Genomic DNA, 14993 nt, shown 5'->3' on the forward strand with positions numbered 1-14993 from the left:
CTTTACTTGACAGATAAAAGTCACAGTCGAGAGAGTGTGAGCGCTGGAAAAGCACAGCAGGTCAGGCAGCATCTGAGGAGCAGGAGGGTCGATGTTTCAGGCAAAAGCCCTTCATCAGGAATGCCGCTCAACGCCAACTCTCCTGCTCCTCGGATGCTGCCTAACCTGCTGTGCTTTTCCAGCACCACACTCTCGACTCTAACCTCCAGCATCTGCAGTCCTCACCTTCGCCTAGATAAAAGTCACAGTCATCTCAGAGAACTATCCAGCTGCTCTCGAGAAAGAGAGATGACTGATGGAGAGATTAACCTTGCCTCGGGTAAGGGGAACGGTTGTCAATGCAGAGAAGGGATGGAAGAGTCACTCCAAAGACTAAATATAAAGTATATTATAAGCTTGTTATTTCAGTGATTTATTATGTTGCTGAACAAAGTGTAGGTGTGTTAGTTATTAATGCCACTTAGTTATTGGTGAGTTATTTGTTGATGTAAGCTAGTTATTGACATAAGTGAGTTAATATTGCTTACGTTGAGCACTGGTTATCGCAGTGGTCTAGTTACTGAAGTTAATGGGTCATTGAAATGAGCCAGTTATTGCTGTGATCCACTTATCAATGTAAGTTAGATACCAATGTGAGCAAGTCATTTAATGAGCTAGTTAATGACGTGAGGTAGTTATTGATGTGAGTTACTTATTGTCATGGGCTAGTTAGGTTTGTCGACTGGTTACTGACATGACATGATGTGAGCTAGTTATAGATGTGAGCAAGATTGGCAATTGCCCGAAACGTCGATTTTCCTGCCCCTCGGATGCTGCCTGACCTGCTGGGCTTTTCCAGCACCACTCTGATCTTGATTCTGATTTCCAGCATCTGCAGTCCTCACTTTTGCCGCATAGATGTGAGAAGGTGAATCTTACCCACTGGTTAGTGATGTGAGCTAGTTATAGAGGTGAGCTAGTTGATCTTTCCCACTGGTTAGTGATGTGAGCTAGTTATAGATGTGAGCAGGTGAATCTCAGCAACTGGTTTGTGATGTGAGCTAGTTATAGATGTGAGCAAGTTAATCTTACTCACTGGTTTGTGATGTGAGCTAGTTATAGATGTGAGCAAGTTAATCTTACTCACTGGTTAGTGATGTGAGCTAGTTATTGATGTAAGCTAGGTTTAGACGTGAGCAGGTGAATCTTACCCACTGGTTAGTGATGTGATCTAGTTATAGATGTGAGCAGGTGAATCTTACCCACTGGTTAGTGATGTGAGCTAGTTATAGATGTGAGCTAGTTATAGATGTGAGCAAGTGAATCTTACCCACTGGTTAGTGACGTGCACTAGTTATAGATGTGAGCAAGTTAATCTTGCCCACTGGTTACTGATGTGAGCTAGTTATAGATGTGAGCTAGTTATAGATGTGAGCAAGTGAATCTTACCCACTGATTAGTGACGTGCGCTAGTTATAGATATGAGCAAGTTAATCTTGCCCACTGGTTACTGATGTGAGCTAGTTATAGATGTGAGCAAATGAATCTTACCCACTGAATAGTGACGTGCGCTAGTTATAGATGTGAGCAAGTGAATCTTACCCACTGGTTAGTGATGTGAGCTAGTTATAGATGTGAGCAAGTTAATCTTGCCCACTGGTTAGTGACGTGAGCTAGTTATAGATGTGAGCAAGTGAATCTTACCCACTGGTTAGTGATGTGAGCTAGTTATAGATGTGAGCTGGATCGTGATGTGAGTTAATCAACATTGTTAGCTTATCTCTTGCTGTACTGACCTTGTGTTGAGTCAGCTTTTCTTCACTTTCATGGCTAGTTGCTGCTTTGGCTGAAGAGAATTCCGACAACCTCTTTTCCGCTTGGTTCATCAGAGCAATGACCTGCTGCCTGGCCTCCTGATAGTCCTGCCACTGGGTCACACACCTGCGAAAATGTGCCAGGACCACACTTTATTCGTGCTCATTGTCATGAACCCACCTTTGGGCAGTGTTGATCTAATACATTCAGAGCAGGCCTGACATTTTGCCTTGAACAACTGCATCTCTCAGGCACGTTCTAAACCAGTAGCTTACTCAATGATTTAAGAAGGAACAAATCTTTTTCTTTTCCAAAGCACCATCAAAGTATCTCCAGACCTCACAGTGAGATAACACATTGGCTGCACCGAGCCCAGCAACACCTCCAGATTTGGTTTCGACCGAGAGTAGACAGCTTCAGTTCAGGAGCTGGCCTTGCTCCAGGAAATAAGGACTGCCTGGCCTTACCACCTGGGAGTTTGGTGACTCCAAATTCCAGCCACTTTCTGGATAAAGACATTCGTCCTGAATTTTTTATTGAGTTTATTAGTGGTTATCTTCCACTGATGGCCCCGAGAATGGGACTCCCCCAAACTGAAAATTGTTCTCTACAACCCACTGAATCAAACGATTTTACCATTTCAAATATCACCTCCCAAAGATCACCTCTCAGCCTTCTCTGTTAGGCCGGGGTGGGGAGGGCCTGGATTGGAGAGGGGACTGACAGCGGCCCACAGAGGAACGGGGACGGCCCGGAGAGGAATGGGGACGGGCCGGAGAGGAATGGGGACGGGCCGGAGAGGAATGGGGACGGTACGGAGAGGAATGGGGACGGTACGGAGAGGAATGGGGACGGTACGGAGAGGAATGGGGACAGGCCGGAGAGGAATGGGGACAGTCCGGAGAGGAATGGGGATGGTACGGAGAGGAATGGGGACGGTACGGAGAGGAATGGGGACGGACTGGAGAGGAATGGGGACGGTACGGAGTGGAATGGGGACAGTCCGGAGAGGAATGGGGACAGACCGGAGAGGAATGGGGACGGTCCGGAGAGGAATGGGGACGGTACGGAGAGGAATGGGGACGGTACGGAGAGGAATGGGGACAGGCCGGAGAGGAATGGGGACGGTACGGAGAGGAATGGGGACGGTCCGGAGAGGAATGGGGACGGTACGGAGAGGAATGGGGACAGTACGGAGAGGAATGGGGACGGTACGGACAGGAATGGGGACAGGCCGGAGAGGAATGGGGACAGTACGGAGAGGAATGGGGACGGTACGGACAGGAATGGGGACAGGCCGGAGAGAAATGGGGACGGGCCGGAGAGGAATGGGGACAGTCCGGAGAGGAATGGGGACAGGCCGGAGAGGAATGGGGACAGGCCGGAGAGGAATGGGGACGGTACGGAGAGGAATGGGGACAGGCCGGAGAGGAATGGGGACAGGCCGGAGAGGAATGGGGACAGGCCGGAGAGGAATGGGGATGGTACAGAGAGGAATGGGGACAGTCCGGAGAGGAATGGGGACAGGCCGGAGAGGAATGGGGACAGGCCGGAGAGGAATGGGGACAGGCCGGAGAGAAATGGGGACGGGCCGGAGAGGAATGGGGACAGTCCGGAGAGGAATGGGGACAGGCCGGAGAGGAATGGGGACAGGCCGGAGAGGAATGGGGACGGTACGGAGAGGAATGGGGACAGGCCGGAGAGGAATGGGGACAGGCCGGAGAGGAATGGGGATGGTACAGAGAGGAATGGGGACGGTACGGAGAGGAATGGGGACAGGCCGGAGAGGAATGGGGATGGTACGGAGAGGAATGGGGACGGTACGGAGAGGAATGGGGACAGGCCGGAGAGGAATGGGGACGGTACGGAGAGGAATGGGGACGGTACGGAGAGGAATGGGGACGGTACGGAGAGGAATGGGGACAGGCCGGAGAGGAATGGGGACAGGCCGGAGAGGAATGGGGTCGGTACGGAAAGGAATGGGGACAGGCCGGAGAGGAATGGGGACGGTACGGAGAGGAATGGGGACAGGCCGGAGAGGAATGGGGACAGGCCGGAGAGGAATGGGGACAGGCCGGAGAGGAATGGGGACAGGCCGGAGAGGAATGGGGATGGTACAGAGAGGAATGGGGACGGGCCGGAGAGGAATGGGGACAGTACGGAGAGGAATGGGGACAGGCCGGAGAGGAATGGGAACGGACCGGAGAGGAATGGGGACGGTACGGAGAGGAATGGGGACGGTACGGAGAGGAATGGGGACGGTACGGAGAGGAATGGGGACGGTACGGAGAGGAATGGGGACAGGCCGGAGAGGAATGGGGACAGGCCGGAGAGGAATGGGGACAGGCCGGAGAGGAATGGGGACAGGCCGGAGAGGAATGGGGATGGTACAGAGAGGAATGGGGACGGGCCGGAGAGGAATGGGGACAGTACGGAGAGGAATGGGGACAGGCCGGAGAGGAATGGGAACGGACCGGAGAGGAATGGGGACAGTACGGAGAGGAATGGGGTCAGGCCGGAGAGGAATGGGGTCAGGCCGGAGAGGAATGGGGACGGGCCGGAGAGGAATGGGGACGGGCCGGAGAGGAATGGGGACGGGCCGGAGAGGAATGGGGACGGGCCGGAGAGGAATGGGGACGGTACGGAGAGGAAGGGGGACGGTACGGAGAGGAATGGGGACGGTACGGAGAGGAATGGGGACGGTACGGAGAGGAATGGGGACGGTACGGAGAGGAATGGGGACGGTACGGAGAGGAATGGGGACAGGCCGGAGAGGAATGGGGACGGTACGGAGAGGAATGGGGATGGTACGGAGAGGAATGGGGACGGTACGGAGAGGAATGGGGACGGTACGGAGAGGAATGGGGACGGCACGGATAGGAATGGGGACGGGCCAGAGAGGAATGGGGACAGGCCAGAGAGGAATGGGGACAGGCCGGAGAGGAATGGGGACAGGCCGGAGAGGAATGGGGATGATCCGGAGAGGAATGGGGACAGCCTGGAGAGGAATGGGGACAGGTCGGAGAGGAATGGGGTCAGGCTGGAGAGGAATGGGGTCGGGCCGGAGAGGAATGGGGATGGTCCGGAGAGGAATGGGGACAGCCTGGAGAGGAATGGGGACAGGTCAGAGAGGAATGGGGTCAGGCCGGAGAGGAATGGGGTCGGGCCGGAGAGGAATGGGGACGGGCCGGAGAGGAATGGGGACGGTACGGAGAGGAATGGGGACGGTACGGAGAGGAATGGGGACGGTACGGAGAGGAATGGGGACGGTACGGAGAGGAATGGGGACGGTACGGAGAGGAATGGGGACGTCACGGAGAGGAATGGGGACAGGCCGGAGAGGAATGGGGACGGTACGGAGAGGAATGGGGACGGACCGGAGAGGAATGGGGACGGTACGGAGAGGAATGGGGACGGACCGGAGAGGAATGGGGACGGTACGGAGAGGAATGGGGACGGTACGGAGAGGAATGGAGACGGGCCAGAGAGGAATGGGGACGGACCGGAGAGGAATGGGGATGGTCTGGAGAGGAATGGGGACAGCCTGGAGAGGAATGGGGACAGGTCAGAGAGGAATGGGGTCGGGCCGGAGAGGAATGGGGACGGGCCGGAGAGGAATGGGGACGGTACGGAGAGGAATGGGGACGGACCGGAGAGGAATGGGGACGGTACGGAGAGGAATGGGGATGGTACGGAGAGGAATGGGGACGGTACGGAGAGGAATGGGGACGTCACGGAGAGGAATGGGGACGGGCCGGAGAGGAATGGGGACGGTACGGAGAGGAATGGGGACGGTACGGAGAGGAATGGGGACGGCACGGAGAGGAATGGGGTCAGGCCGGAGAGGAATGGGGACAGGCCGGAGAGGCATGGGGTCAGGCCGGAGAGGAATGGGGACGGGCCGGAGAGGAATGGGGACAGGCCGGAGAGGAATGGGGACGGTACGGAGAGGAATGGGGACGGACCGGAGAGGAATGGGGACGGTACGGAGAGGAATGGGGATGGTAAGGAGAGGAATGGGGACGGTACGGAGAGGAATGGGGACGTCACGGAGAGGAATGGGGACGGGCCGGAGAGGAATGGGGACGGTACGGAGAGGAATGGGGATGGTACGGAGAGGAATGGGGACGGTACGGAGAGGAATGGGGACGGCACGGAGAGGAATGGGGACGGGCCGGAGAGGCATGGGGACAGGTCGGAGAGGAATGGGGTCAGGCCAGAGAGGAATGGGGACGGTCCGGAGAGGAATGGGGACAGGCCAGAGGGGAATGGGGACAGTCCGAGAGGAATGGGGTCAGACCGGAGAGGAATGGGGACGGTCTGGAGAGGAATGGGGACAGGCCGGAGAGGAATGGGGACGGTCCGGAGAGGAATGGGGACGGTCCGGAGAGGAATGGGGTCAGGCCGGAGAGGAATGGGGACAGTTTGGAGAGGAATGTGGACAGGCCGGAGAGGAATGGGGTCAGGCCGGAGAGGAATGGGGTCAGGCCGGAGAGGAATGGGGACGGGCCGGAGAGGAATGGGGACAGGCCGGAGAGGAATGGGGACGGTCCGGAGAGGAATGGGGACAGGCCAGAGGGGAATGGGGACAGTCCGAGAGGAATGGGGTCAGACCGGAGAGGAATGGGGACAGTTTGGAGAGGAATGTGGACAGGCCGGAGAGGAATGGGGTCAGGCCGGAGAGGAATGGGGTCAGGCCGGAGAGGAATGGGGTCAGGCCGGAGAGGAATGGGGACGGGCCGGAGAGGAATGGGGACAGGCCGGAGAGGAATGGGGACAGGCCGGAGAGGAATGGGGACAAGTCGGCGAGGAATGTGGACAGGCCGGAGAGGAATGGGGATGGTCCGGAGAGGAATGGGGACAGCCTGGAGAGGAATGGGGACAGGTCAGAGAGGAATGGGGTCAGGCCGGAGAGGAATGGGGTCGGGCCGGAGAGGAATGGGGACGGGCCGGAGAGGAATGGGGACGGTACGGAGAGGAATGGGGACGGACCGGAGAGGAATGGGGACGGACCGGAGAGGAATGGGGACGGTACGGAGAGGAATGGGGATGGTACGGAGAGGAATGGGGACGGTACGGAGAGGAATGGGGACGTCACGGAGAGGAATGGGGACGGGCCGGAGAGGAATGGGGACGGTACGGAGAGGAATGGGGACGGTACGGAGAGGAATGGGGACGGTACGGAGAGGAATGGGGACGGCACGGAGAGGAATGGGGACGGGCCGGAGAGAAATGGGGACGGGCCGGAGAGGAATAGGGACGGTCCGGAGAGGAATGGGGACAAGTCGGCAAGGAATGGGGACAGGCCGGAGAGGAATGGGGTCAGGCCGGAGAGGAATGGGGACGGGCCGGAGAGGAATGGGAACGGACCGGAGAGGAATGGGGTCGGGTTGGAGAGGAATGGGGACGGCCCGGAGAGGAATGGGGTCAGGCCGGAGAGGAATGGGGACGGTCCGGAGAGGAATGGGGACGGGCCGGAGAGGAATGGGGACGGGCCGGAGAGGAATGGGGACGGCCCGGAGAGGAATGGGGACGGCCCGGAGAGGAATGGGGACGGCCCGGAGAGGAATGGGGACGGCCCGGAGAGGAATGGGGACGGCCCGGAGAGGAATGGGGACGGCCCGGAGAGGAATGGGGACGGCCCGGAGAGGAATGGGGACGGCCCGGAGAGGAATGGGGACGGCCCGGAGAGGAATGGGGACGGGCCGGAGAGGAATGGGGACGGCCCGGAGAGGAATGGGGACGGCCCGGAGAGGAATGGGGACGCGCCAGAGAGGAATGGGGGACAGTGGTCAGTGGGCCAGGAACGAAGGTGGCCCTGGTTGGTCAGGCCACATAGAAGCCCTTATAGAAAGACTGGAATGTCTATCGTTTCAGCTTTATTTCTTATCTTTCCAACTTATTCAATGTATGTCTGTAATGTCGAGTAACGTTTTTTTTCTATTTGTTTTGTACCTGGGTACTTTGGAGCTAAGCCGGTACTGTGTGTTGGTGAGATGCCACACCTTTATTGTACTCCTGTTGTTCTGTAACTTGAGTACACGTGACAATAAACCTCATTCTACATTCTTCTCTTGAGAAGAATAGCTTCAGTTGTTTTAATTTCCAATCTACCGTCATTCTTAAGAAACAGGTCTCGTGCTGCAGTGGGTAGTGCCCCTATCTCTGAGCAGAAGCTCCAGGTTCAGATCCCACCCCAAGACCTGATGGCCATAGAAGGAAGGTACACTCATAATGTGGGCAAGCAATTCGAGTATAGACTTGGAATTCCTCCCAACACACATGAATGGGAGGTGGTTTAAGAGTGGGGAGGATTCCCGAATCAGCCACATTTGGAGCAAGAATGTAGGAGCCTCTGACATCACATGTTCCAAAATACACTGTAACGTCCTGAGTAACACACCAACTTTCTTATATATTTTTCTTTCATCTCGCCCGATACCTCCTTGGACCAGCTATCCTTAGTAGCCACACACGCAGATGACAAGCAATATGAATTCGACTGGGACAACACTACTATTATAGGACAAGCCAAACAGAGAACAGCCAGGGAATTCCTAGAGGCATGGCACTCATCCACAAACTCCATCAAAAAACACATCGACCTGGACCCAATATACTGGCCACTGCAGCGGACAGCTGGAACTGACAACCGGAAGCGGCAGATTCAAACCACTACAAATGCCGGAGGGATCATCACAGAAGCGCTTCACAGGAGGCTCCCAAGCACAGAGGATGTCACCTAGACATGGGACGAAACGTCTGCAACACAAATTCCCAGCTTGGCGAACAGAACCACAACAGATCAAGGCTGCTCTGTTTGCGTTCAAAATTCCACATTCCCTTCCACCCGCGCTAACAATCAATCTCCCTGCCAAACAAAAATCTATCCACCTCCACCTTAAAAATATTTAATGACCTTGTGTGGGAAAAAATCTGCCACCCTGCCTACCCACAGCATGGCCACACAGAACACAGAAAATCAAGCCAGTCCAAACCATACAAGAAATACCCAGAATGCCTCAGCATTGACCAAACAGGCTGACAAAGGGAAACCAGACATGACCATAGCCACTCGCAGACCAGGGAATACACGTCCCAAGACAATAAGCTTCCTGGACCCAATAAACGCAGGTGTCCCAAAGCCCTAAGGGGAGTCTTGTACCCCAGTCATACCAAAGCCACACAAAGCTCTGGTCAGACAGAGAGGCACCAGAATACCTCGCTCACAGGACAGCAACAATGGAAACACTTTACTGCTTTAAAAGGGACATTCTCACCTCCCCTCGAAGAGAGATGGAATCTCCTGATCCCATTAAGAACAGATTGATACTACTGGACTCTTCATTGTATCTACATTCGGGAGATTTTTCTGATAACTGCTTAGCGAGTATTACCATCGTAACTTGACTATCAAGACCATTGTATTTTCACTGTTTTTAATTAGCATCATTGTACTGTATTCCTATACAAACTGGCTTGATTCTCTGCTCAGGGTAGAGAACCCTTGATCTACCTATACAGACTGTCAGTTCTGTGTCAGTCTAGTCAATTTCTCTTCCAGCCATATTGCTTGTAATAAACAGCTTGTCAATTTCACCCGATCTGGCTTGTCTGGCCTCTGCTTTATTGGGCTAATTTCTCTGACACCTTCCCTCCACCACTGCCTTCTGAGGCAGAGAAAGTTCCAAAGTCCTCAATCCTCTCAGAGACAATGAATTCTCCACATTGCTGTTCTGAGTGAGTGACCCCCCCATTGTAAAACAGCGCCCCCTTTATTGTGGGCTGACCCACAGCAGGGAAGATCCTTTCCGCACCCACTTCGACGAGACCATTCGGGATGTGGTGAACCTCACGCAAATCACCCCTTGCTCTTCAGTGAAACCAAGCTCCACCTGTCCAATCTTTCCTCATAAGACAACCCACTCATTCCATCCAGTAAATGAGACAAAGAACCAGAACTTCTGGAAGTCAGAAACCAAAGCAGAAATGGCTGGAAGAACTCAGCAGGTCTGTGGAGAGAAAGCAGGGTTTCACAACCAGTGACCCTTCTTCAGAAGTCAAGCACGCGGTCAATCCAGTAAACCCCCTCTGAACACCTTTTACATCCTTTCTTAAATAAATGGACCAGAACTGAACACAGTGTTCAAGACATAGTCTCACCAACACCCTGTGTAGCTGATCCATAACCTCTTCACACTTACTTCAATTCCTCTAGCATGCTGTATCCAAGTATTAACCTTGAACCATTCATGCACTATAGCAGCTTTGCAATGCAGAATTCGGTAGCCGTAATCCATTTAAATCATACTCTACTTTTTTATTCTTTCTGCCAAAATGAATACCTTCACATTTTCCCACGTTTACTCCACTTGACAATTTTTTGCCCATTCACTGCATCCCTGGAACGTCAGCTTCGTTACAAACTTGCCTACTATCATTGCATCATCTTCAAGGGGAGCTACCATCCTTGTCAAAGTCATTGCAACACATGAGAGCCCAGCACAGACTTGTCACATCCCACCAAATCCAAAACAGACCCATTCATGTATACTCTGTTTTCTCCCAGCCAGCCAATCGTCTACCCCAGCTGCTATGTTACCCCTACATCACGAGCTCCCACTTTGTGCGATAGCCTTTTATGATTACATTAGATTCCCTACAGTGGGGAAACAGGCCCTTCGGCCCGACAAGTCCACACCGACCCTCTGAACAGCAACCCACCCAGACCCAATCCCCTCTGACTAATGCACCTACAGGTGGTTTACCATGGCCAATTCACCTAACCTGTACATTTTTGGACTGTGGGAGGAAACCGGAGCACCTGGAGAAAACCCACGCAGATGCGGGGAGAAGGTGCAAACTCCACACAGACAGTTGCCCGAGGTGGGAATTGAACCCTGGTCTCTGGCGCTGTGAGGCAGCAGTGCTAACCACTGAACCACCGTGCAACTCCTGGTGGCACTTTATGTGGAAACGTGCCAAATGCCTTCTGAAAATTGAATCCAGCAGAGTAAGTTAACGGGCTGAGTTTCATCCAGAGCCAATGCTACTGCTTCAACAAGCTCCAATCAATTGGTGTGACAGGATTTCTCTTCGACACGACTACGACTCTGCGTTTACTTTGAGTTTTCCAAGTGCCCTGTTATAACCTCTTTAACGATTGATTCTCACAGCTTTCCCAAGGTAGATATCAAACTAACTACAGCATAGTTACCTGTTCTCCTACTCCCTCCCTTCTTGACTAGATTTTTACTATTTTCCTGCCTGATGAAACCTGTCCAGAATCTAAAGCATTTTGGAAAATTAACACCAATGCGTCTACTACCTCATTAGCCCCCAGTAGAAGACTCTAAGTGAAGTCCATTAGGATGCAGAGACTAAACTACTCACAGGGGACCTTGTGTGGTGCGGCGGTAGTGCCCCTATTTCTGGACTGGGAGGCCCAAGTTCAAGTCCCACCTGCTCCAGAGGTGGAAAGAACATCTCCGAACAGGTTGATTAGGAAAAATAGGTTCAATTAAAAAAAAGTACACATTTCAAGTTCCTCCCATCCTTCCACCTCCTGATTTGCAGATATTACTGGACTGTTTTCTGTATCATTTACAGTGAATACAGAAGCAAAATATACATTCATTCTATTCACCATTTCTTTATTATCTGCTATTCACTCCCTGTTCTCGACATCTAAAGAACACACATTCCCATTACTCACACATTTCCTGATTATAAACTTATAGAAACTCTTCCTATCCATTTATGTTTCTAGCTAGCTTCTACTCATGCTTTCATTTGTTCTGATTAATTAATCAGAAATTACTGCTGTCACATTGCACAATATCGCATCCAGTATAAACTGTTCCCTGGTTAGTTGTAGAACGTGTTGCTCCCTTGAAAGCATTCTACACATTCTCTCCTTGATTAAAAATCCACTTCCGTTATATCCTTGCTCCGCTAACTTGCCCACACTAGCTCAATGACGTTGCAGTCGAGAGTGTGGTGCTGGGAAAGCACAGCAGGTCAGGCAGTATCCGGGCAGCAGGTGAATCGACGTTTTGGGCAAAAGCCCTTCATCTGGAATGAGGTTTGTGGGTCGGGGCTGAGAGATGAAAGGGAGCGGGGAGGGGGGTGGGGTTGGGGGGGGAGGTGGCTGGGAAAGCGATAGGTAGATAAAGGTGAGGGAGGAGGTGATAGGTCAGAGGGGGCATTGATGAACAGGTCCGGAGGGCAGTGCTGAGTTGGAGGCTTGGGACTGGGATAATGTGGGGGGAGGGGAAATGAGGAAGCTGTTAAAATCCACATTTATCCCGTGTGGTTGCAGGGTCCCAAGGCCGAGTATGAGGCGTTCCTCCTCCAGGCTCGGGTGGTAACGGTTTGGCAGTGGAAGAGGCCCAGGACCTGCATGGCCTTGACGGAGCTGGAGGGGGAGTTGAAGTGTTCAGCCACGGGGCAGTGGGGTTGGTGGGTGCGGGTGTCCCAGAGATGTTCTCTGAAACAATCCACAAGAAGGTGCCCTGTCTCCCCAATGGAAAGGAGACCACATCGGGTGCAATGGATACAGTAGATGACCAATGTGGTCTCCTCTACATCGGGAAGACAGGACGCCTTCTTGTGGATTTCAACAGCTTCCTCTTTTACCCTGCCCCCACATTATCCCAGTCCCAAGCCTCCAACTCAGCATGGCCCTCCTCATCTGTCCATCACTGCCCCCTCTGACCTATCACTTTCTCCCTCATCTTCATCAACCTATCGCTTTCCCAGCTACCTTCCTCCAAACCCCCCCGCCCTCCCGTTTATCTCTCAGCCTGACCCACAAGCCTCATCCCTGATGAAGAGCTTTTGCCTGAAACGTTGATTCTCCTGCTCCTCGGATGCTGCCTGACCTGCTGTGCTTTTCCAGTATCACACACTCTCGACTCTGATCTCCAGCATCTGCAGTCCTCACTTTTTCTTCCTCAATGACATTGCAGCCTTATATTATATAAGATAAGGCCATAAGATATCAGAGCAGAATTAGGCCATTCAGCCCATCAAGTCTGCTCCACCATTCGATCATGGCTGACACACTTCCCAATCTCATTCTCCTGCCTTCTCCTTGTAACCTTTGATCTCCTTACTAATCAAGAACCAATCTATCTCTGTCTTAAGTACACTGAATGACTTGACCTCCACAGCCTTCTGCGGCAATGAGTTCCAGTCCTTGGCCAAAGAAATTCCTCCTCACCTTCGGTCTAAATGTCATCCTTTCACTCTGAGGCTGTGCCCTTAGGTCCTAGTCTCTCCTACCAGGGGAAACATCTTCTCCATGTCCACTCTATCAAGGGCTCTCAGTACTGTATAAGTTTCAATGAGACCACCCCTCATCGTTCTAAACTCCACTGAGTATAGTCCCAAAGGTCTCAACTGTTCCTCACATGATACGCCCTTCATCCCTGGGATCAGTCTTGAGAATCTCCTCTGGACCCCCTCCAACACCAGCACATCCTTCTTTGGATTCGGGGCCCAAAACTGCTCACAACATTCCAAGTATGTTCTGACCAGAGCTTTATACAGCCTCAGTGGTACATCCCTGCTCTTGTATTCTGGCCCTTTTGAAATAAATGTTAACATTACATTTGCCTTTCTAACTGCCAACCGAACCTGTTGTTAACCTGAAGAAAACCCTGAACTAGGGCTCCCGTGTTCCCCCGTGCTTCAGATTCCCAAAGCCCTTCCCCATTTTGAAAATATTCTTCCCAACAAAGTGCGTATCCTCACCGTTTCCCACATTGTATTCCATCTGCCTCTTCTTTGCCCACTCCCCGAGTCAGTCCAAGTCCTCCGATGGGCCGAGTAGCCTAATTCTCTAGCAGCCCCCCCCCCCGCCACCTCAACACAGCCTGCCCCGGCCCCAACCCCCCACATCTATTTTAAAACGTGCTTTCGATATTGCCGCCTACTTGAGGAGTTTACCTTTGCAGAACGGCTTGCTGAGCCTCAGCTTGTTGCTCAGTGTCTGCTCTCCGTTGCCGTAGTGACGCCAAGTTCTGTTCCACATGTTCTCTCCCTGCTGTGTTGATCAATGGCAGGAAGCCGGGCATTAGTGCCTCCAACTCTCCCAGCCGGCTGGCCAGCTCTGCTTCCGTGGCAAAGAACTCAACGTGCCTTCTCAAGGTCTCCTCCGAAGCTTCAACGTCCACGCCATCTCCGGTCTGCTGCAAGAGGGCACTGGCATCGTCTAGCCAGCCCCTGGCAGACTGAACTGCCCGCAGGTACTGCTGGACCAGAGTCTGCGCCTTGTCCAGGGATGTCTGGTTGGGGAGTGTGGAACAGAAATTATTGTCAACTCTCGCCACAAAAAACATTCACTACTTGGCCAACAGCGTTCTTAACCTGCATTGTCTCGTCTTAATCTGCATCAAGGAAAATGATCAGCTCTTCTGTCACTTCTGAGTCATATTTCTCACAAAAGTTATGACTCCCACTTTGCTGCTACTGAGGGCCAATAGCCTTGAGAAGAATTTTCACTGACTGGAAGGGCAGACTGGAGACTGGACTATAATACCCACAAGAGAGAGAGAGAGACAGACAGACAGAGAGAGAGAGACAAAGAGAGACAGAGAGAGAGAGAGAGACAGAGAGGGAGAGACAAAGAGAGAGAGAGAGAGAGACAGACAGAGACAGACAGAGACAGACAGAGACAGTGAGACAGAGACAGAGAGACAGAGACAGAGACAGAGAGAGACAGAGAGACAGAGAGACAGAGAGAGAGACAGAGACAGAGAGAGACAAAGACAGAGACAGACAGAGAGAAATAGACAGGGATAAGGAGAGAAAGAGAGTGTGTGTTGTAATGCTGGTGAGTGTGTGTGTGTGAGAGAGACAGAGAGTGAGAGAGTGTATGTTGTAATGCTGGGGATTGAGAGAGAGACAGAGAGAGACAGAGACAGAGAGAAGGACAGAGAGAGTGTATGTTGTAATGCTGGGGAGTGGGTTGCAATACCTTTCAATGTCGCTGGGTCAAAATCCCAGAATTTCCTCCCTAAGGGCATTGTGGGTCAACCCACAGCAGGTGGACTGCAGCGGTTTAAGAAGGCAGCTCACCCCCACCTTCTCAAGGGGACAACAGGGAACTGGCAATAAATGCTGGGCCCAGCCAGCAACGCCCACATCCCACAAACAAATTTTAAAAATCAGACAAAAGGCTGTAATGCTGCCGA

General features: G+C 52.8%; 1 protein-coding gene across 15 annotated transcripts in view; it reads right to left on the minus strand.

Moving 5' to 3' along the window:
- syne1b (spectrin repeat containing, nuclear envelope 1b) overlaps positions 1-14993 on the minus strand; it is a 629476-nt gene that overhangs the window by 285439 nt on the left and 329044 nt on the right. For all 15 annotated transcript variants that reach the window (XM_087991586.1, XM_087991587.1, XM_087991592.1 and 12 more), the window contains 2 exons: positions 13747-14084; positions 1776-1920 (listed from right to left, as the gene is read on the minus strand). In XM_087991586.1, the coding sequence (XP_087847712.1) occupies positions 1776-1920; positions 13747-14084 (483 nt within the window). The remainder of the gene's footprint in view (positions 1-1775; positions 1921-13746; positions 14085-14993) is intronic.

The sequence above is a fragment of the Chiloscyllium plagiosum genome, unplaced genomic scaffold, assembly GCF_037043375.1.
Source record: "Chiloscyllium plagiosum isolate Xiang-an unplaced genomic scaffold, Cpla_swu_hap1 HiC_scaffold_10, whole genome shotgun sequence".
NCBI classification, from domain to species: Eukaryota; Metazoa; Chordata; class Chondrichthyes; order Orectolobiformes; family Hemiscylliidae; genus Chiloscyllium; species Chiloscyllium plagiosum.